Here is a 23,995-nt window from a genome sequence, read left to right on the forward strand (position 1 = left end):
TCAAACCACAGGTTTTCAAGTCCGGATACAGATGGCCATTGCAAAATGTTGATTTGGTGGTCAATTAACCATTTCTTTGTGTATTTTAATAGGGTTATTGTCTTGTTGGAAGATACACTTGCGGCCAAGTTTCAAACTCCTGGCAGAGGCAACCAGGTTTTGGGCTAAAATGTAAAGGTACTGGGTAAAGTTCCTGATGCAGTTGCACTTAACAAGGGCCCCAGGACCAGTGGAAGCAAAATAGCCCCATAACATCAAAGATCCACCAGCATATTTTACAGTAGGTATTGGGTTATTTTCTCTAATGCTCATGATAGCCTCTTGGGAGTGAACAAGATGGTAGCCAAGCTGGCAGAGCTGCTGATATCTGCTGCTACCAAAACAGAAAATGCAAATGAAGTTGTTCCAAATCCCTGACACAGAGGGAACATCACTCAGATACAATTTCTTAAAGAGACCGGTCCAGTGGTTTCTTACTGAGGAATTCTCACAATGGCTTACCTAACAACATTTCGTGTGACACCCCAAAAGCACCAGATCCTCTGTGTGCCTGTGTTTACTGTGACATGTCCTACAGCACTTTCAGTCTGTTACCTTCTGGCTTCTTCCATGTAATCCAAACCGTCTAATTCCTCATCACCCTTGGATTTGAGTTTCTTTACAGGAAGATGGGATTCATGATGTGATTAAAGTCCAGCTGAGTAGTTACTGCCCTCCTGTGGAAACAATGGGATTAGTCTTCCATTATAATAGGTCTATGCCATGGAGGGGGTCAAAGGGGGACTTTGGGATGAATCGGAGGATACTATATGAAAGGGAGGAGATACATTACATGGATACATCATGCGATTATGAGATTCTGTATATGACTTTCAGTACAAACAATAGCAGCTTTCCATTCTAGTCATTACATCTCAGTCCACAGAAGCTTCTGGAGGATTTAAGCTGTGTAGAATCCTTACCATACAATAAGTTTAGCAAGTAGGGTAGTAGGCCTATAGCTGCTCAGAGTGACATACTCTATTGTAGGCCTACACTCTAGATCAACATTCATCATGTATTTATTGAATTAAGTTTATTTTAATAATCATTTAGGCCTACATTACCAAGCAGTGCACAAAAAAGTATTAAATCAATATGAATTTAATTGGCATTGCGGCGCACGCTCCTTTGACTTCCTGTCTGTGGCAGCACTGCGCATACACCCTTTTTGTGGGTCTCCTTAGATAACAAAAGGCAGGTGTCAACCACAGACTGTCATGTTGTGTCTTGTCTCTGTCCTTTCCCTTCACCCTGTCTCCCTCTGCTGGTCGTTGTTAGGTTACCTTTTCTCCCCCTCTTTCCCCCAGCTGTGCCTTGTCTCCTCCTAACCACCTCGTCACCCCTTTTCCCACCTGTTCCCTTTTTCCCTCTGATTAGGTCCCTATATCTCTCTCTGTTTCTGCTCCTGTCCTTGTCGGATTCTTGTTTGTTGTGTTTCATGCCTGAACCAGACTGTCGTCATGTTTGCTGTAACCTTGTCTTGTCCTGTCGGAATCTGCCGGTCCGTCTGAGCCTACCTATGTTTGGTAATTAAAGAAGCTCTGTTTAAGTTAATTCGCTTTTGGGTCCTCATTCACGCATCGTAACAGAAGAATCCGACCAAGAATGGACCCAGCGACTTCGGATCCTCTCCACTCAGCCGTCGGGATCCAGGGAGCGATGCTAGGCAGACACGAGCAGGAATTGTCTGCTGCTCGACATGCCGTTGAGACCCTGGCCACCCAAGTCTCCAACCTCACAGAACAGGTTCACCATCTCCGCCTCGATCCACCGGCCACTTCCAGGGCTTTCGAATCTCCGGAGCCCAGAATCAATAACCCGCCGTGTTACTCTGGGGAGCCCACTGAATGCCGCTCGTTCCTCACCCAGTGTGATATTGTGTTTTCTCTCCAGCCCTACACTTTCTCCAGGAGCACTGCTCGTGTCGCCTACGTCATATCTCTCCTTATTGGACGGGCTCGTGAGTGGGGCACGGCAATCTGGGAGGCAAGGGCTGAGTGTACTAACCAGTATCAGGACTTTAAGGAGGAGATGATACGGGTTTTTGATCGATCTGTTTTTGGGGAGGAGGCTTCCAGGGTCCTGTCTTCCCTATGTCAAGGTAATCGATCCATAACAGACTACTCTATTGAGTTTCGCACTCTTGCTGCCTCCAGTGGCTGGAACGAGCCGGCTTTGCTCGCTCGTTTTCTGGAGGGTCTCCGCGCAGAGGTAAAGGATGAGATTCTCTCCCGGGAGGTTCCTTCCAGCGTGGATTCCTTGATTGAACTCGCTATTCGCATTGAGCGACGGGTTGATCTTCGTCACCGAGCTCGTGGAAAGGAGCTCGCGTTCTCCGTTGCCCCCCTCTCCGCATCACTACCATCTTCCTCTGCCGGCTCGGGTGCTGAGCCCATGCAGCTGGGAGGTATCCGCATCTCGACTAAGGAGAGGGAACGGAGAATCACCAACCGCCTCTGTCTCTATTGCGGTTCCGCTGGTCATTTTGTCACTTCATGTCCAGTAAAAGGCCAGAGCTCATCAGTAAGCGGAGGGCTACTGGTGAGCGCTACTACTCCTGTCTCTCCTTCAAGATCCTGCACTACCTTGTCGGTCCATCTACGCTGGACCGGTTCGTCAGCTTCCTGCAGTGCCTTAATAGACTCTGGGGCGGAGGGCTGTTTTATGGACGAGACCTGGGCTCGGGAACATGACATTCCTCTCAGACAGTTAAAGGAGCCCACGGCCTTGTTCGCCCTGGATGGTAGTCCTCTCCCCAGGATTCAGCGTGAGACGCTACCTTTAACCCTCACTGTTTCTGGTAATCATAGTGAAACCATTTCTTTTTTAATTTTTCGTTCACCTTTTACACCTGTTGTTTTGGGCCATCCCTGGCTAGTTTGTCATAATCCTTCCATTAATTGGTCTAGTAATTCTATCCTCTCCTGGAACGTCTCTTGTCATGTGAAATGTTTAATGTCTGCTATCCCTCCTGTTTCCTCTGTCTCTTCTTCACAGGAGGAGCCTGGTGATTTGACAGGGGTGCCGGAGGAATATCACGATCTGCGCACGGTGTTCAGTCGGTCCAGGGCCACCTCTCTTCCTCCACACCGGTCGTATGATTGTAGTATTGATCTCCTTCCGGGAACCACCCCCCCCCGGGGTAGACTATACTCTCTGTCGGCTCCCGAACGTAAGGCTCTCGAAGATTATTTGTCTGTAGCTCTTGACGCCGGTACCATAGTCCCCTCCTCCTCTCCCGCCGGAGCGGGGGTTTTTTTTTGTCAAGAAGAAGGACGGGTCTCTGCGCCCCTGCATAGATTATCGAGGGCTGAATGACATAACAGTGAAGAATCGTTATCCGCTTCCTCTTATGTCTTCAGCCTTCGAGATCCTGCAGGGAGCCAGGTTTTTCACTAAGTTGGACCTTCGTAACGCTTACCATCTCGTGCGCATCAGGGAGGGGGACGAGTGGAAGACGGCGTTTAACACTCCGTTAGGGCACTTTGAATACCGGGTTCTTCCTTTCGGCCTCGCTAACGCTCCAGCTGTCTTTCAGGCATTAGTCAATGATGTCCTGAGAGACATGCTGAACATCTTTGTTTTCGTTTACCTTGACGATATCCTGATTTTTTTCACCGTCACTCCAGATTCATGTTCAGCACGTTCGACGTGTCCTCCAGCGCCTTTTAGAGAATTGTCTTTTTGTGAAGGCTGAGAAGTGCACTTTTCATGCCTCCTCCGTCACATTTCTCGGTTCTGTTATTTCCGCTGAAGGCATTTAGATGGATCCCGCTAAGGTCCAAGCTGTCATTGATTGGCCCGTCCCTAAGTCACGCGTCGAGCTGCAGCGCTTTCTCGGCTTCGCGAACTTCTATCGTCGTTTCATCCGTAATTTCGGTCAGGTGGCAGCTCCTCTCACAGCCCTTACTTCTGTCAAGACGTGCTTTAAGTGGTCCGTTTCCGCCCAGGGAGCTTTTGATCTCCTCAAGAATCGTTTTACATCCGCTCCTATCCTTGTTACACCTGACGTCTCTAGACAGTTCGTTGTCGAGGTTGACGCGTCAGAGGTGGGCGTGGGAGCCATTCTTTCTCAGCGCTCCCTCTCTGACGACAAGGTCCACCCATGCGCGTATTTTTCTCATCGCCTGTCGCCGTCGGAACGTAACTATGATGTGGGTAACCGCGAACTGCTCGCCATCCGGTTAGCCCTAGGCGAATGGCGACAGTGGTTGGAGGGGGCGACCGTTCCTTTTGTCGTTTGGACTGACCATAGGAACCTTGAGTACATCCGTTCTGCCAAACGACTTAATGCGCGTCAGGCGCGTTGGGCGCTGTTTTTCGCTCGTTTCGAGTTCGTGATTTCTTATCGTCCGGGCTCTAAGAACACCAAGCCTGATGCTTTGTCTCGTCTCTTCAGTTCTTCAGTAGCCTCCACTGACCCCGAGGGGATTCTCCCTGAGGGGCGTGTTGTCGGGTTGACTGTCTGGGGAATTGAGAGGCAGGTAAAGCAAGCGCTCACTCACACTCCGTCGCCGCGCGCTTGTCCTAGGAACCTTCTTTTCGTTCCCGTTCCTACTCGTCTGGCCGTTCTTCAGTGGGCTCACTCTGCCAAGTTAGCCGGCCACCCTGGCGTTCGGGGTACGCTTGCTTCCATTCGCCAGCGTTTTTGGTGGCCCACCCGGGAGCATGACACGCGTCGTTTCGTGGCTGCTTGTTCGGTCTGCGCGCAGACTAAGTCCGGTAACTCTCCTCCTGCCGGCCGTCTCAGGCCGCTTCCTATTCCCTCTCGACCGTGGTCTCACATCGCCTTAGATTTTGTCACCGGACTGCCTTCGTCAGCGGGGAAGACTGTTATTCTTACGGTTGTCGATAGGTTCTCTAAGGCGGCTCATTTCATTCCCCTTGCTAAGCTTCCTTCTGCTAAAGAGACGGCACAAATCATCATCGAGAATGTTTTCAGAATTCATGGCCTTCCGTCAGACGTCGTTTCGGACAGAGGTCCGCAATTCACGTCTCAATTTTGGAGGGAGTTTTGCCGTTTGATTGGGGCTTCCGTCAGTCTCTCTTCCGGCTTTCACCCCCAGTCTAACGGTCAAGCAGAACGGGCCAATCAGACTATTGGTCGCATCTTACGCAGTCTTTCTTTTCGCAACCCTGCTTCTTGGTCAGAACAGCTCCCCTGGGCAGAATACGCCCACAACTCGCTTCCTTCGTCTGCGACCGGGCTATCTCCTTTTCAGAGTAGCCTCGGGTACCAGCCTCCGCTGTTCTCATCTCAGTTCGCCGAGTCCAGCGTCCCCCTCCGCTCAGGCTTTTGTCCAACGTTGCGAGCGCACCTGGAAGAGGGTCAGGTCTGCACTTTGCCGTTATAGGACGCAGACTGTGAGGGCTGCTAATAAGCGTAGAACTAAGAGTCCTAGATATTGTCGCGGTCAGAGAGTTTGGCTCTCCACTCAGAACCTTCCCCTTAAGACGGCTTCTCGCAAGTTGACCCCGCGGTTCATTGGTCCGTTCCGTATTTCTCGGGTCATTAATCCTGTCGCAGTTCGACTTCTTCTTCCGCGATACCTTCGTCGCGTCCACCCGGTCTTCCATGTCTCCTGCATCAAGCCCGTCCTTCGCGCCCCCGCTCGTCTTCCCCCCCCCCCCCCATCCTTGTCGAGGGCGCACCCATCTACAGGGTCCGTAGAATTTTGGACATGCGTCCTCGGGGCCGTGGTCACCAGTACCTCGTAGATTGGGAGGGGTACGGTCCTGAGGAGAGGAGTTGGGTTCCCTCTCGGGACGTGCTGGACCGTGCGCTGATCGAGGATTTCCTCCGTTGCCGCCAGGTTTCCTCCTCGAGTGCGCCAGGAGGCGCTCGGTGAGTGGGGGGGTACTGTCATGTACTGTCATGTTGTGTCTTGTCTCTGTCCTTTCCCTTCACCCTGTCTCCCTCTGCTGGTCGTTGTTAGGTTACCTTTTCTCCCCCTCTTTCCCCCAGCTGTGCCTTGTCTCCTCCTAACCACCTCGTCACCCCTTTTCCCACCTGTTCCCTTTTTCCCTCTGATTAGGTCCCTATATCTCTCTCTGTTTCTGCTCCTGTCCTTGTCGGATTCTTGTTTGTTGTGTTTCATGCCTGAACCAGACTGTCGTCATGTTTGCTGTAACCTTGTCTTGTCCTGTCGGAATCTGCCGGTCCGTCTGAGCCTACCTATGTTTGGTAATTAAAGAAGCTCTGTTTAAGTTAATTCGCTTTTGGGTCCTCATTCACGCACCGTAACACAGACAGGTGTGCGCGCAAAGTGAGAATGCAACATTGGTATCCCAATAATAATGTATATAATTATTTTATTTTTTTAAAATTACTATACTGAACAAAAATTTAAACACAACATGTAGTGGTCCCATGTTTCACGAGCTGAAATAAAAAATACCAGAAATGTTCCATACACACAAAAAATGTATTTCTCTCCAATTTTGTGCACAAATTTGTTTACATCCCTGTTAGTGAGCATTTCTCCTTTGCCAAGATAATCCATCCGCTTTACAGGTGTGGCATTTCAAGAAGGTGATTTAACAGCATGATCATTACACAGGTGCACCTTGTGCTGGGGACAATAAAAGGCCACTAAAATGTGCAGTTTTGTCACATAACACAATGCCACAGATGTCTCAAGTTTTGAGGGAGCGTGCAGTTGGCATGCTGACTGCAGGAACGTCCATCCGAGCTGTTGCCAGAGAATTTAATGTTAATTTCTCTACCAAAAGCCACCTCCAACGTTGTTTTAGAGAATTTGGCAGCATGTCCAACCAGCCTCACAACCGCAGACCACGTGTAACCACGCCAGCCCAGGACCTCCACATCCGGCTTCTTCACCTGCGGGATCGTCTGAGACCAGCCACCCAGACAGCTGATGAAACTGAGGAGTGTTTCTGTCTGTAATAAAGCCATTTTGTGGGGAAAAACTCATTCTGGCTGCACCCCTGCCCAGTCATTTGAAATTCATAGATTAGGGCACAATGAATTTATTCAATTGACTGATTTCCTTATATGAACTGTAAGTCAGTAAAAGTTTATATTGTTACATGTTGAGTTGATATTTTTGTTCAGTATGCATTGGCATCCATGTTTGATTTAGGTAGAGGGTAGCATCTGAAAACGGGATTTAGGCCTAATACATTCTTCTTGTGCACTGCTTGGAACCGTCCACCGATTATGGGATAGGGCCTAGGGATAGGGCCTTGGCTACCTTATGACATGGGAAAGTGTGCTAAAGAGGTAGGCCCAGCCAGTCATTTTAGCGTAATATGTCGACGAGATCTAATGTTTGGGCAACGGATAGCTTCAGGACGGCATCTAAGGGATTCTGTTGGGACATTAATTTGGCCTGGTACAAATCATTCCAATGTCCCAACATAATCTCGTAGTTGTGGTGGTCCTGAAGTTAGGCAACGGGCACATGGACTAAAAATTGCATAAAACATGTCTTAGGCCTACACACTTAGAAAAGAGGGTTCCAAAAGGGTTCTTCAGTTGTCCCAATAGGAGAACCCTTTTTGGTTTCAGGTTGGGACACAAGTTGGGACATTGGGAGTGTATACACAAAACTGTCTGTACGATGTCTAACCTTCTTCTGACTCTTCAGTCATCTCTTTCATGGCTAGACTACTCTGAATTTTGTGTTCTGTTGTCTTCTGTTCTTTCATTTCTTTAAAAAAGTGTTTGAATGCAGCGCGGTGCCCACGCGGCCATATTCAATCAAGCGTGTTAGTTAACCACGGTGCACGTGAGTTACCGCCGCTGCCGCGTGAGCCCCCACAGTCACACTGTATTTTATTTACCCGAGAAACACCACTGTACCAAACTCATTCAAGAAAAATGAATAGAAAAGAAAACAACATAAACCGCTATTCTCGGGTGGCAGGTCTGTTGTAGTGCTCTGCGGACTAAGTAAATGCCTTGAATGCAGTTGTGACAACGATTCTCAGAACTAGTGGCGATCCAAGAACTTCACCTCATCTCACTACAGCAACGAGTAATCTGTAGATGTGCGTATAAACAATGCCACATATCAGTGATTTATGAAGAGCATGTACAGAGCTTTTCATTAATGATGAACGGACATTTTGCATCTTTACGACAAGCAAGTAGGTAGAGTACCACTCTCTGACGTCCGATAATGATGAGTCTCATACACACCACACGCACGTATACTCTTGTTTATTTATCTTATCGCACTTTTTTGATAGGTTTGAACAACTGCATCTGTTTGAACAATGGCATATGTGGAGATTGCATGGGAGAGAGACACTTTATTGTAGTATTGTAGTGAGGCAGTATTTGAAAAAACAAGAGTACAGCACATTTAGAAATAGAGAAGAAAATAACAAAATAAATCGCAGATCACTGATAAGCTACTGGGATGTATTGTCTTGACATTTTATAATTTTTTTCCCTTCAAAAAGCTCTCCTTCGTGGGAGGAGTTAGGTGCAACAGCTGGCTCTCTTTACATACTTTTTCGCAGCGGAGACAGACACATCTCCCGGAGCAAAAAAAAAAAGGCGGACGAAGGAACAGCAGCATTAAATCTGATCTCGCCTCTCTTTAACACAGGAATTGTATATGATTTGCTTCGAAACACGTTAAGCAAACGACCAGAGAAGAAATCTACACTTCTGGAAAATGTTCTGGGGCATATCTTTTTCCGGATTTGGGAGAACTAGCTACAGATCTTGAACGATTTCCTAGAAAGGTGCAAAGGTATGATGGAAACTCCGTCTGCCCTTGCCCTCCTACTGTACGCTACCTTTATCCATACGTCTATGTTATTACGTTATAATGCAATAACCATAATACACGTGTTTCATTACAGATTCTTAATCAGTCCTGATGTTTGCTATGGAAGGCATGCCTGTTATGGACTGCCTGAAGGACTTCAATCACTGAAGTTGAAGAGGGAGAGAGAAGTGGATTTATCCCATTTTTTCCTCGGGAGGTACAGGTACCTAGTGGACCACATAGACCAAAGTGATCAACATGTCTATTTGGGTGATCATACCTATCAGCCTTCCTGTCCTCACCATCACTGGGATATGGGTTGTGTAAGTATAACCTAACTAAGAAGTACAAGTAAAAGTGTTCTGTTTTTTTTCTTCTTCGGGTCTCAACAAGACAAGTATTGTATTGTGTATTCTTGAGGAACCTAGGTCAGATTTCCCTATTGTGTTGTGAGTATATATAGAGGGTAGGGTATGCTGTCCCAAGGTCTTCCACAATGTGCATAACTGCAGATTGTACCAAATTGTCACCTTTGATACAGTTACAATTCTACAAGACTGAAACCTTAGTGATCTTCGGTCAAGTTGTCTGTAAAGACAAAGAAAAAACATGGAACTACACCTGAGACTGTTTGAAAGACTGTGTCGAAAAAGTATGAACTTCGTTGAGTTTGAGAAGCCTTAAGTTAAATTAAGTTAAGCTGAAAAATAAGGTGATGGAAAGCCAACATTTCTCTCTATGGCCATGGATTACTTGCTGACTTATATGAATCAAACATCTAAATTCAAGCAAATCCTGTTGGGCCTCCCCATCCCTCTATTCAGCTAGTGTCTTAATTGCACTCCTGCCACAAAAGTGTTAATTACCCTTTACATTGAAACAACTGGCAATAAAGGCAGACTGTATGGATGAAATGAGTTAGAAGACCTGTTATTATGGGTTGATGTACCCTTTGGCATCTGTCTGTGGGTTGGATTGAGGTGGTCAGATGGTATCAGGTTCCCTTGGCTGTAATTTTAGAGATGGTTATTGCGAAATATTCATTGGGGATTTATCAGGCCTCTTGAGAATCTATTCCCCTGCATATTACAAATGTAGTTTGTGCGAAAAGGCAATGAAAAAGCCAAGAAGACGGCCTAAAAAGAGTGAGAGGGACAGCTGAGTTGGAGATTGAGTGGAAGAGTAAGTAAGTAAAGGGATAATAGGTTAAAGAAAGGGAGGGTAAATCAATAAAAAGGCTGTGTACCATCCCACGTGTTAGCGCCAGCTGTGTGTGACTGGTGTTCAGACGGAGGGGATGCCTGGGCTTGCTGTGATCACTGCTACAGTGGAATGCACCGCCAGAGGGCCAGAGCAGTAGAGACCCATACCTCTTATTTAACCTTTATTTTACCAGGTTAGTCTCATTGAGACTAGAAATCTCTTTTACAAGAGAGACCTCCTGAACATAATATTAGTTCCAGGGAAGTCTCAGAATAGTCATGAGACAAGCACACCATGGGCGGACTGGCCATCTGGCATTTTGGGCAAATGCCAGATGGGCTGGTCCATTTTTATCCCAGTGGGCCTATGTAACTCTGATTTTTTGTGTGCAAAATGATCATTGTTTGGCTAATAATGGCCTCAAAGGAAAAAAATGGCCTGTGTGGCGGACTCAACTAAAAAAAATGGGCCAGTGTGTCAGAAATGCCAGGACTGATTTCTGGTCCCAGTCCGCTCCTGAAGTCGAGAGAGGCTCTAATCTAGAGGTTCTTTCTTGAACGTTCTCTTTTAATTGTACTGTACAGTAGTAACCCCACATCTCACTTTATCTATCGCATTATTGAGCGGAGCTGAAAGGCTTGATGTTATACAATAGTTTGGTATCACAAAGATAGTAGAACTCTACCTGTAAGACACTTCACCAGACCCGCTCTTCAACTAAACTGGAACTGATCCACTGCAGGACTGAGCTTTTCCTCTGCTATGGTTGGCCTGCTGAACATTTGACGATGAACATGCATTTATGTTTGTATTACCATTTTTATTTCATGTAAGTTGAACTCATAATTCAGCACGTTGCTGTCATTTGTCCAATGTTCTGTTCAAAAAAACAGCACACATAAAAACATTCTCTCTCTCAGAAGAGATTTGTGCTGTGTAGCCTCACACACAGGAGTTGACGCACCGTAGTTGTCTGCTCAGAGAGCTTCTGAGATAGATAGGATACATTATGTTTGTCTGCTACCTTATCTGGCAAAGCCACCATGCTTGGGAAGATCATGTGTTTGGACATCTCCTCTCACCTGCCCGTCTTAAGATAAGAAGTTGTTATCCTCGAAAAGTGCTGAGTGACTGGTTACACTTGATGGAATCCCCCCCCAAAACACACAGACACAAACATCTACACCACAGGCAATAGATACAATAGTTTTGAACAAATAAATATACATTCTTTACAGAATGTCCTAGTTATTTTTCCCAGGGACCCAGTGGAGTATCAGGTTATACTTGTGAGGTGTGGGGCTTGGCCAGCACTCTCTAGTGCTCCTTGAAATGAAAGAGTGTTTTTGTTGAGGTCATTAAACTCTGGGAATTTCACAGAAGCGCTAGATAACACAACTCTCTAGCTAACTGTTGACTTCAGGTCCTTGCAAATGAGAGAGCGACTCTACAGTAAACCCCTGGATGAGGCCAAGGTCCACAGGCACACTAAATAGAATGGACATTGCAACCCAGCCAAGTCAAGAATGTCACTTCTCAGATCTAGGATCAGATAACCCAAGCCCAAATCCTAACTGTAAGCATTGGAGGACAAATAATATCTGACCCTGTACCAGCATTTAGGTGCAACTTCTATCAACTCAGAATTGGGGACTGTGTGTTGCACACTCGTAGGAAAAAAAAGGTTCCGGTTATTCGACTGTCACCATTAGATAACCCTTTTTGTTTCCAGGTAGTAACTCTTTTTGGTTTCAGATTGAGTCCTTTTGGGTTCCATGGAGATCCCTCAGTGGAAAGGGTTCCTCATGGAACCCAAAATGGTTATTCTACCTGGACTCAAAAGGGTTCTTCCTACCTGGAACTTTTTAGTTTCTAGATACTGTAGGACCTTTTTTTCTTCTTCTAAAAGTACAGCATAAAGGCTTCCTTGTATTCCAAAGGGTGCAGAGAGATCTCAGGTATGCAGGCTGCAATGAGTTTCCATGAGAGATGAGGCACACCCCTTTTTTCATACGCATTTTAGGTCAGTTACTGTTTATGTCCACCCTCAACTCTCTCTCTCTCTCTCTCTCTCTCTCTCTCTCTCTCTCTGTGTCCAGTGTGACAAAACATAGTACATTCTACTGTACTGTATCTTATGGAACCCCTGTATCGTGGGCGCTCAATTTCTCTTCACAACCACTTTCAAAAGTTTCCCTGTCTCTCCTGTCTGAGACTGCGATAGTAACCCTGCTTGGCAACCCCAGGCCAGGCTGTTTCCAGACCTGCTGTTTCATAGACACTTAACACCTGCCTGCCTGTGGGTTTATGGGTCTACTACTGCCGTACGTAACCCAGAGACCTACACTATAGCATGTTTAGCTTGGGCACAGCATGAGTCCTTTGTCAAAAAGGGTTGTGTATTTACTGTAGGAGAGATGTCTTCAGAGAAGGTCTTATGAAGATTTAATCTGAGTAACTAAGTTAAGCACAACAGAAGTATGCTATTCAATGTGATGTGATGTGTGATCATTAGGGTCCCAAGTTTTCCTAACCAATTATATAGGGAGTTATTACTGGTTAGGCCACATGGCCTCAGCCAATGAGTTGCATTAATTTTAGGTGTGCCCCCTCACGTCTGACAGGATTTCTGTCAGGATTTCTGCTTTTCTCCAGAAGGTCAACCCCCCCCCCCCCCCCCTATATTTGTTTGCTCACCTAAGCAAAGGAGGTATCGATAGGCATGACCTAAGCATTTCCGCATTATCATCCCCTGCAACCAATAGATATTGAATAGAGGTTCTCAAACGGAATGGTGAAACTTTTAAACGTCTCTTCATGTTGCTGTGTCAGCATGTTCTTTTGGGGGTGATCCTCTATGTGATCTCATCAGAACCCAGTGCCCCATCAGTGTCAGTCTATTATGCAACTCTGTTTTGCGTACATTATGATATCCAGTGGGTGTCCACGAGAACACCGCGTGATCTGATCCTGATATGTAGTGGTTGAAACCCAATGTTCTCTCTTCAGTAGCCTATTGTCAACCGTCAGATAAGAGACTGCTGCCCCCAGGGCTGAACTCTCTGGAGTCGTGGTCGTGTTGTGTTTGGAGCCGGTTAGCCGTTGACAGATAACCTTCAGAGAAAGAGGAATGCATAGTGCAGACCCAGTTTGCTACAGTCAAAGGATGTCCACAAGACATGTACAATTAGACCACTGGCCATGGAGGTGGCTGTGCACTAATTCATGCGGACATCTTTTCACTGCAGCAAACTGGGTCTGGAAACTCGAAACTATGACCCTAATTAATATGTTAATTAATATGTTACTAAGTGACAAAGGCATCGGAACCACCAACTGATGAGTCTGCAGAACCGTTGTGGGGTTCATAGCGTTGGGATGTAGCTATTGCATGAAACGAAGATTAACATCTAGTTTTGTATTAAGGCTAGTGCAATACACTCCTAGAATTTTTCCCAGCTAGTGGGAAGTCAGGCTGCAACTCTTTGCTATTCTACTCGTTCTGAGCACTCTAACTTGTCGTTCTATTGACTATGTAACACTTGGATAAAAACGTGTCTCTATTTTATTTTCAGATATGCCATGGCCCTCTACAACCAGCATGTCTGCCCCGTGGATAACTGGTACTGTACTTTATAATCAACTCTCTAATGATAATGTTGACTCACCCATAATCAGTGTCATTATCTATAGCAGAAGGGGGAAAGGGGGATACCTTGTAAGTTATACAACTGAATTCATTCAACTGAAATGCATGAGCTCACCACATGTCATTATCCACAACAAAGAGAACTGATAATCTTTCAGTTGGTGTCATTTTTTTGGGGCTCAGAGATCGAGAAGGATCCCAGTGGGCACAACACGTCATTTCAACATGGATAATTGGGTAATATTTGGTTGAGACGTTGATCAATGAGATTAAAACCTATTCACCCACTCAAAGAAAAGAAGTCTGTGGAATTTCCATCCAACCATTTAAAAGCACAGCAAAGTTCAAATGGGAATACATTGTCAGATATTGTGTTTATTTGGTTGAATTGGAGACGTGAATCCAACATATCATTTGTGAACACGTTAATAGGCTATTTGTTGTATTTCAAAAGTTCTATTGAATTGTGTTTGGTTGTCAACGCAAACAAATGTCAACATTTGAAGGAGGTGTATCTTCTGCTTGGATAGTTCCACTGTGCCACTGACTTAGTCTGGTTTTTATTCCAGTTTGTCTACAAATTAAAAATTGATATGTTGGATTCACGTCTCCATTTCAACCAAACATCTAAGTTAAAGAATATAACTAACTCAAACTTTAAATGCACTTTCAATCAAGTTTGATTTGATTTAGTCCTATTCTTTAACTTTTATTATTTTTGGTTGAGATGGAGATGTGAATCCAACATATCGATTATTAATTTGTATAGGCAAGATGTAGTAGATTGTATCGAGTACAGTATATACATATGAGATGAGTATGTAAATTAATGTAGCATTCTCACATAGGTATTCCTCTTGTCCAGATGGATTAGGGCAGTGTGCAGTGTGGTTGCGATTGCGTCGTCTGTGGACTTATTGGGGCGGTAAGCAAATTGGAGTGGGTCTAGGGTGTCAGGTAGGGTGGAGGTGATATGGTCCTTGACTAGTCTCTCAAAGCACTTCATGATGACGGAAGTGAGTGCTACGGGGCAGTAGTCATTTAGCTCAGTTACCTTTGCTTTCTTGGGAACAGGAACAATGGTGGCCCTCTTGACGCATGTGGGAACAGCAGACTGGGATAAGGATGATCAGACTGGGATAAGGGTTGATGTTTATCCACGTAGATATACGTTGATATTTGGTTGCGTTGACAACCAAAAATAATTCAATATCACTAAATATCATTACATTTAAAATCAACTAGAGCTTTAAACTCTAGGATTGAATTGAAATGATAGTTGTTGTTGACTTTGTAAATGCTATATAGGCGTAAATAGCATAATTTATGAAATGAGTGATAAAGTATGGTCACATTTCATTTGTTCTGTTAAACCTACCCTTTGAAATCAACAGTGAATCTATTTACTTTATAACTGGAGACCTCTCAATAATCCTTCTCACATTAGCACCATGTTAATAGTTAGTGACAAATATCATACAGTAGCTAAGCAGGGCTGGGCTTGGTTTAAACCTTGGATGGGAGACCTAAAGGTAGCTGTAGATAGATCAATTTTCCAAACGTTGAAGATCAGACGTTGTTTTAGGTTTGTCTATGTTGAAATTTGGTTACCATTATGACATAATCCTGTGGTTGAAATGTCACCCTCAAAAGACTCGCATAACAACAGTTGATTACTTTTTTCAAATTCAATGTATTTTCCACATAGATTCCACGTTGCAATACGTTGACAATTTACGTTGAAACAACGTTGATTCAATCAGTTTGTGCCTAGTGGGATAACGGTTGCCCAAACTTTAACTGTTGTGTCGTCACTGATTTGGTTTGTCATTGAAAATTGATTTATTTGTAAAGGTGATAACCCCAGAAAAGGTATTGTTGTTATCCTTGCAGGCTTGTAGGGTATGATGTTACGGCATGGTTTGTATCTACGTGGATAAACATCACACTAGGTACATGGTGTGTTCAGCAGGTCCTAAACACACCATGAATCAAATCAAAATCAAATTGTATTTGTCACATGCGCCGAATACAACGGGTGTAGACTTTACCATGAAATCCTTACGACCCCTTCCCAACGACGCAGAGTTAAAAAAGGAATAATTAAATAAAACTAAAAATAGTAACTTTAGAGGAATAAAATACACAAGAATGGCGTTATATACAGGAAGTACCAGTACAAGATCAATGTGGAGCTATATACAGGAAATACCAGTACAAGATCAATGTGGAGCTATATACAGGAAGTACCAGTACCAGATCAATGAGCACGGGGACGAGATATTTGAGGTAGATACAGTTGAAGTCGGAAGTTTACATTCACCTTAGACAATTACATTTAAACTCAGTTTTTCACAATTCCTGACATTTAATCCTAGTAAAAAGTCCCTGTCTTAGGTCAGTAAGGCTCACCACTTTATTTTAAGAATGTGAAATGTCAGAATAATAGTAGAGAGAATGATTTATTTCAGCTTTTATTTCTTTCATCACATTCCCAGTGGGTCAGAAGTTTACATACACTCAATTATTATTTGGTAGCATTGCCTTCTTGCCTCCTTGCTAGCACACACTTTTTCAGTTCTGCCCACAAATGTTCTCTAGGATTGAGGTCAGGGCTTTGTGATGGCCTCTCCAATACCTTGACTTTGTTGTCCTTAAGCCAATTTGTCACAACTTTGGAAGTATGCTTGGAGTCATTGTCCATTTGGAAGACCCTCACTTCACAGTTGAAGTCTTCCACAGTCTTCCTGTCTTCCACAGTCTTCCATTTGGAAGACCCCCACTTCACAAAGCACCCCCACTTCACAGTTGGGATGGTGTTCTTCGGCTTGCAAGCCTCCCCCTTTTTCGTCCAAACATAACAATGGTCATTATGGCCAAACAGTTCTATTTTTGTTTCATCAGACCAGAGGACATTTCTCCAAAAAGTACGATCTTTGTCCAGTTGCAAACCGTAGTCTGGCTTTTTTTATGGCGGTTTTGGAGCAGTGGCTTCTTCCTCTCTGAGCGGCCTTTCAGGTTATGTTGATATAGAACTCGTTTTACTGTGTATATAGATACTTTTGTACCTGTTTTCTCCAGCATCTTCACAAGGTCCTTTGCTGTTGTTCTGGGATTGATTTGCACTTTTCGCACCAAAGTACGTTCATCTCTAGGAGACAGAACGCATCTCCTTTCTGAGTGGTATGACAGCTAAGTGGTCCCATGGTGTTTATACTTGTACAGATGAATGTGGTACCTTCAGACATTTGGAAATTGCTCCCAAGGATGAATCACACCAGTGTAGGTCTACACACTTTTTTCTGAGGTCTTGGCTGATTTCTTTTGATTTTCCCATGACGTCAAGCAAAGAGGCAATGAGTTTGAAGGTAGGCCTTGAAATACATTCACGGGTACACCTCCTATTGACTCAAATTATGTCAATCGCTTATCAGAAGCTTCAATTACATAATTTTCTTGAATTTTCCAAGCTGTTTAAAGGCACAGCCAACTTAGTGTATGTAAACTTCTGACCCACTGGCATTTTAATTCAGTGAATTATAAGTGAAATAATCTGTCTGTAAACAACTGTTGGAAAAATTACATGTGTCATGAACGTAGTAGATGTCCAAACCGACTTGCCAAAACTATAGTTTGTTAATATGACATTTGTGGAGTGGTTGAAAAACGAGTTTTAAGGACTCCCACATAAGTGTATGTAAACTTCTGACTTCAACTGTACGTGAATGCAGGGTAAAGTGGCTAGGCATCTAGATAGATAATAATAGGAGTAAAATAAAAACAGAGTTGGAGCAGCATATGAGTGTGTGTGTAGGTCTGTTTGTGTTTTGTCGGTATGTGTGTGTGTTTTATGTGTGCATATGTAGTGAATGTGTGTGGGTTTGTGTGGGAGTGTCAGTGTAATGTGTGTGAGTGAGTGTGTATGTAGTGTGTATATAATCTTGTGAGTGTGCATAGAATCACTGCAAGATAAGGTCAGTGCAGATAGTTTGGTTAACCTTTTAATGAACTATTTAGCAGTCTTATGGCTTGGGGTAGAAGCTGTCTCGGAGAGAGAGCCGTCTTGGTCTGAGAGCCGATGCGCCGGTATTGTTTTCTGGACAGTAGCAGAGTGAACAGTTTATGACTGGGGTGGCAGGAGTCTTTCGCAATTTTTTGGGCCTTCCTCTGACATCGCCTGATCTAGAGTTCCTGGATTGCAGGGAGTGATTTACTGGGCTGTCCTCACCACCCTCTGTAGCGCTTTGTGGTCGAGGACGGTGCAATACCAAACGGTGATGCAATACTGTATGTCAAGATGCTCTTGATGGTGCAGCTGTAGAACTTTTGAGGATCTGAGGGCCCATGACAAATCTTTTCAGCCTCTTAGGGGGGGATTACTTTCAACCTTCGTCTCTCCCGAGCCCGTACGGGAGTTGTAGCGATGAGACAAGATAGTAGCTACTAAAACAATTGGATACCACGAAATTGGGGTGAAAAAGGGGTAAAAGTTAAAATAAAATAAATTGTTTTTGATATATAGATATTCTAGAAATCATAAAAGATAAAGTGTACTCTGATCAGTAGACAGACACCTGTAATACAACAGTACCTACGTCAATGTTCTTCCAAGCACCCATCAATAAATACAGTCATCCATCAAGTGGGAGGCTCCCATCCCACGTCATGCCTCAGCTGGCTTTTCGGGCTCCCATGCTTCTGCCGGCCGGCCAGGCAGGCTCCCATCCCATGTCATGCCTCAGCCGGGTTGTCAGGCTCCCATGCCTCAGCCGGCTCATCACTCTCACATCCCAAGTCATGCCTCAGACAGCTTGTCAGGCTCCCACGCCTAAGCCGGCTCATCAGGCTCCCACACCTCAGCGGGATCGTCAGGCTCCCATGCCTCAACCGACTCGTCAGACTCCCATGTCTCAGCCGGCCCGTCAGGCTTGCCCGGGGGGGGGGTACTGTCACGCCTGCTCCCGCTCACTCAAGGGCACCAGACTGCCCATCATTACGTGCACCAGCGCGTCTTTGGACTCACCTGGACTCCATTACTTTATTGATTGCCCTTCCTATATCTGTCTGTTCCTTGGTTTGATCCCTGTGTCAGCATCATTGTCGTTATGTTTCCCCTGTCCAGACGCTGTCCTTGTTTGTTGCTCCTCAGTTATTTATTAAATGTTCACTCCCTGTACTTGCTTCTCGTCTCCCAGTGTCTGTCCTCACGATAGTGTTATGCGAGATGTGTTTACTTTAGTAGTGGTGGGTGTTCGGTGGGGACGCATTCTGATCCAGACTTTGCATGAGTCGAAGCATAACTAATGGGTGACTTTATGCTCTCATCTCACCTCACAAAGGTCACACAGTCCATTCAGGATAGCCACCTGTCTAAGGCGGATTATGCAATAGTTCCATCTGCAAATATGCCTTAATAAGGAATACAATTCCCTCAGAAAAGTTATCCACTGGGCACAAATGTCAGTCCAACTTCTAGTTTTGATTTACATTTGGTTGAGTTGTCAACTAACATGAATTTAATGTGAAATCAACAAAAAAAGTTGGGTGAAAAAAAGTCTAAATTCCCTTACGTTGATTACTTTTTGCAAATCCAATCAGTTTTCGTTGTTGATGCAACTTCATCAAATTTTATTATTTTGTTGAAATGACATGGAAACAACGTTGATTCACCTAGTTTTTGCCCAGTGGGTAAAGTATGTTCCATTTGATAGCAAAAGTGTAAAGTCTATGTTTTTTTTTCTTCATCCAGGCTGTATAATCAGTCGTGTGAGGAGAAGCTGTCTCTACAGAGGAGTCCTGAGCTGTGCTGTACCCTGGACAATGTCCCACTCATCAGGTCAGTACCGTATTACACTGTCTGTACTAGAGGTCGACCGATTATTAATTTTCAATACCGATTATTGGAGGACCAAAAAGGCCGATACCGATTAATTCCCGATGACAATTACAACAATACTGAATTAACACTTATTTGAACTTAATATAACTTAATATAAAACATCAATAAAATCCATTTAGCCTCAAATAAATAATGAAACATGTTCAATTTGGTTGAAATAATGCAAAAACAAAGTGTTGGAGAAGAAAGTAATATGTGCCATGTAAAAATGTAAAAAAGCTAACGTTTAAGTTCCTTGCTCAGAACATGAGAACATATGAAAGTTGGTGGTTCCTTTTAACGTGAGACTTCAATATTCCAAGGTAAGAGGTTTTAGGTTGTAGTTAATATAGAATGTATAGGACTATTTCTCTCTATACCATTTGTATTTCATATATCTTTGACTATTGGATGTTCTTATAGGCACTATAGTATTGCCAGTGTAACAGTATAGCTTCCGTCTCCCTCCTCGCCCCTACCTGGGCTCGAACCAGGAACACATCGACAACAGCCACACTCGAAGCAGCATTACCCATTGCTCCACAAAAGCCGCGGCCCTTGCAGCTCAAGGGGAATAACTACTCCAAATCTAAAAGCAAGTGACGTTTGAAACAGTATTAGCGCACACCCAGCTAACTAGCTAGCCATTTCACATTGGATACACCAGCCATTAGGCTGATAGGCTTGAAGTCATAAACAGTGCTGTTCTTGCGAAGAGCTGCTGGCAAAACGCACAAAAGTGCTGTTTGAATGAATGATTACGGGCCTGCTGCTGCTCAGTCAGACTGCTCTATCAAATCAGACTTAATTATAATATAATAACACACAGAAATACGAGCCTTTGGTCATTAATATGATCGAATCCGGAAACTATCATTTCGAAAACAAAACGTTTATTATTTCAGTGAAATACGGAACCGTTCGGTATTTTATCTAACAGGTGGCATCCCTAAGTCTAAATATTCTTGTTACATTGCACAACCTTCAATGTATGTCATAATTACGTAAAATTCTGGCAAATTAGTTCGCAATGAGCCAGGCTGCCCAAACTGCTGCATATACCCTGACTCTGCGTGCAGTGAACGCAAGAGAAATGACACAATTTCACCTGGTTAATATTGCATGCTTAACTGGATTAGTAGTTATAACTAGTGATGATGATTGATTGTTTTTTATAAGATAAGTTTAATGCTAGCTAGCAATTTACCTTGGCTTCTACTGCATTCGCGTAACAGGCAGCCTACTCGTGGAGTGCAATGGTTAGACCGTTGGACTAGTTAACTGTGTGGTTGCAAGATTGGAACCCTGAGCTGACAAGGTGAAAATCTGTCATTCTGCCCCTGAACAAGGCAGTTAACCCACAGTTCCTAGGCAGTCATTGAAAATAAGAATGTGTTCTTAACTGACTTGCCTAGTGAAATAAAAGGTATAAAAAAATATTTAAAAATAATCAGAAATCGGCGCTCAAAAATACAGATTTCCGATTGTTATGAAAACTTGAAATCGGCCCTAATTAATCGGCCATTCCAATTAATCGGTTGACCTCTAGTCTGTACCATGCTGTACTGTTTCATTCATATTTACCTCCGCACACTAACAGAAGCCTACACTGCATATGTACACAGTACCAGTTAACAACTATGCTACACTATATACCATTTGCCCTGTGAGTTGAGCTGCTTGTTGTTTGGTTGAGGTCGAGGTCATCCATTATGTTAAACGAATGATCAATGCATCTGCCATTTACCATTACAGAAAGCAAGCACATGGTGTACATGAAGTGAATGTACATAACAGGCAGCAAGGAGAGCAAGGTCTTCATGGCCTGTTGCTGCTGTCATTAAATATCCCCTATTGTCTTTTTCATCTTTCATTTTTTCACCTTTCTGTTTTCCTTCTTATGTAGCCTGGGTTTCACTAGTCTGGCTAACACCTAACTCTCAAAGTCCTCCTGACTTCAGAGTCTGGGATGTTGTCGGCACAAAGTGTCAATGACGAAGGGGGCTGTGCTTTTACTGGTTTCTGTCTTCCTCAAAAAAACATGCGAAGCAAAACACAGACCTCGAGCACCGCCCCCCTTCCATTACAACTGTTCGATTTTAAAATTCAAACAACGAGAGGTCTAAAATATTTGAGAGAGCCAATCAAACCCGCCGCACAATTTCTGAGCGAATATTGCATTAAAAAACGGCCTCCTTTCCAGACTAGTGTGTTCACAGCTCTCCCTGCGCCGTGAGTCACGTGGGTCGCCAGGCTAAGTTTTCTCCCCCTTCATCTACAGAATAACAGGAATATGTCTACACAACACACAGCTTGTCCTTGGCTGTGTGGTTTGTGCGTGTGTGTTTGTTAAATGTGTGTGTGCGTGCGTGCGTGCGTGAGAGAGAGAGATAGCGAGATATGCACACACTTACTGGCCTGGCACTGGCAGGAAGTGAAACATTTTGTTTAGTGGATCCTCTGTGAGCCTTTGAAACGTCACAATGGTGACAAGACAAATGTCAACAAGAAGTGTTATGCTTGATCTTTTATGAAGGCGTTAGTCTGTGGGTGGGTGACTGGGTTTCTGTGCACTGGTCACGGTTTTGTACTGTGAAAGGTTTTGACCTGTGTGTGGGAAAGTGAGATATTGTTTTTCCCATGTTCGGATTCTCTCAATGATCTACACATGCTCCTTGATCCATGCATGTTTTCCTCAATAACCTCTCATAGTCTCCTTCCTCTCATCTGCACGGATCTGAAAACACAGGATAGGTGAATGCAATGCGGTGGACACCTACGGGGACTTTTACGTGTACAGTTGAAGTCTGACGTTTACATACACTTAGGTTGGAGTCATTAAAACTCGTTTTTCAACCACTCCACAAATTGATTTTTAACAAACTATAGTTTTGGCAAGTCGGTTAGGTTACTTGTGTCATGCACATCTACTTTGTGCATGACACAAGTAATTTTTCCAACAATTGTTTACAGACAGATTATTTCACTTATAATTAATTCACTGTATCACAATTCCAGTGGGTCAGAAGTTTACATACACTAAGTTGACTGTGCCTTTAAACAGCTCGGAAAATTCCAGAAAATTATGTCATGGCTTTAGAAGCTTCTGATAGGCTAATTGACATCATTTGAGTCAATTGGAGGTGTACCTGTGGATGTATTTCAAGACCTACCTTCAAACTCAGCGCCTCTTTGCTTGACATCATGAGAAAATCAATAGAAATCAGCCAAGACCTCAGAAAAAAAATTGTAGACCTCCACAAGTCTGGTTCATCCTTGGGAGCAATTTCCAAACTCCTGAAGATACCACGTTCATCTGTACAAACAATAGTACGCAAGTATAAACACCATGGGACCACGCAGCCGTCATACCGCTCAGGAAGGAGACGCGTTCTGTCTCCTAGAGAAGAACGTACTTTGGTGCAAAAAGTGCAAATCAATCCCAGAACAACAGCAAAGGACCTTGTGAAGATGCTGGAGGAAACGGGTACAAAAGTATCTATATCCACAGTAAAACGAGTCCTATATCGACATAACCTGAAAGGCCACTCAGCAAGGAAGAAACCACTGCTCCAAAACCGCCATAAAAAAGCCAGACTACGGTTTGAAACTGCACATGGGGACAAAGATTGGACTTTTTGGAGAAGTGTCCTCTGGTCTGATGAAACAAAAATAGAACTGTTTGGCCATAATGACCATTGTTATATATGGAGGAAAAGGAGGGAGGCTTGCAAGCCGAAGAACACCATCCCAACCGTGAAGTATGGGGGTGGCAGCATCATGTTGTGGGGGGTGCCTTGCTGCAGGAGGGACTGGTGCACTTCACAAAATAGATGGCATCATGAGGCGGGGAAATTATGTGGATATATTGAAGCAACATCTCAAGACATCAGTCAGGAAGTTAAAGCTTGGTCGCAAATGGGTCTTCCAAATGGACAATGACCCCAAGCATACTTACAAAGTTGTGGCAAAATGGCTTTAAGGACAACAAAGTCCAGGTATTGGAGTGGCCATCACAAAGCCCTGACCTCAATCCTCAAGAAAATCTGTGGGCAGAACTGAAAAAGCGTGTGCGAGCAAGGAGGCCTACAAACCTGACTCAGTCACACCAGCTCTGTCAGGAGGAATGGGCCAAAATTCACCCAATTTACTGTGGGAAACTTGTGGAAGGCTACCCAAAACGTTTGACCCAAGTTAAACAATTTAAAGGCACTGCTACCAAATACTGATTGAGTGTATGTAAACTTCTGACCCACGGGGAATGTGATGAAATAAATAAAAGCTGGAATAAATAATTCTTTCTACTATTATTCTGACATTTCACATTTTTAAAATAAAGTGGTGATCCTAACTGGCGTAAGACAGGGAATTTTTACTCTGATTAAATGTCAGGAATTGTGAAACTGAATTTAAATGTATTTGGCTAAGGTATATGTAAACTTCCGACTTCAACTGTAAGTGCAGACTACGGAAAGAAGA

General features: G+C 44.1%; 1 protein-coding gene across 1 annotated transcript in view; it reads left to right on the plus strand.

Annotated features, from left to right (window-relative positions):
* Positions 1–8,282: 8,282 nt before the first annotated feature.
* LOC110491531 (transmembrane protein 150A) overlaps positions 8,283–23,995 on the plus strand; it is a 29,191-nt gene continuing 13,478 nt past the window's right edge. The window contains exons 1-4 of the mRNA XM_021565052.3: positions 8,283–8,768; positions 8,881–9,109; positions 13,565–13,612; positions 19,388–19,474. Of these exons, the coding sequence (XP_021420727.1) occupies positions 9,045–9,109; positions 13,565–13,612; positions 19,388–19,474 (200 nt within the window). The 5' untranslated portion in view covers positions 8,283–8,768; positions 8,881–9,044. The remainder of the gene's footprint in view (positions 8,769–8,880; positions 9,110–13,564; positions 13,613–19,387; positions 19,475–23,995) is intronic.

Source organism: Oncorhynchus mykiss, chromosome 16 (genome assembly GCF_057628025.1).
Source record: "Oncorhynchus mykiss isolate SJ-2025 chromosome 16, ASM5762802v1, whole genome shotgun sequence".
In the NCBI taxonomy this organism is placed as follows: Eukaryota; Metazoa; Chordata; class Actinopteri; order Salmoniformes; family Salmonidae; genus Oncorhynchus; species Oncorhynchus mykiss.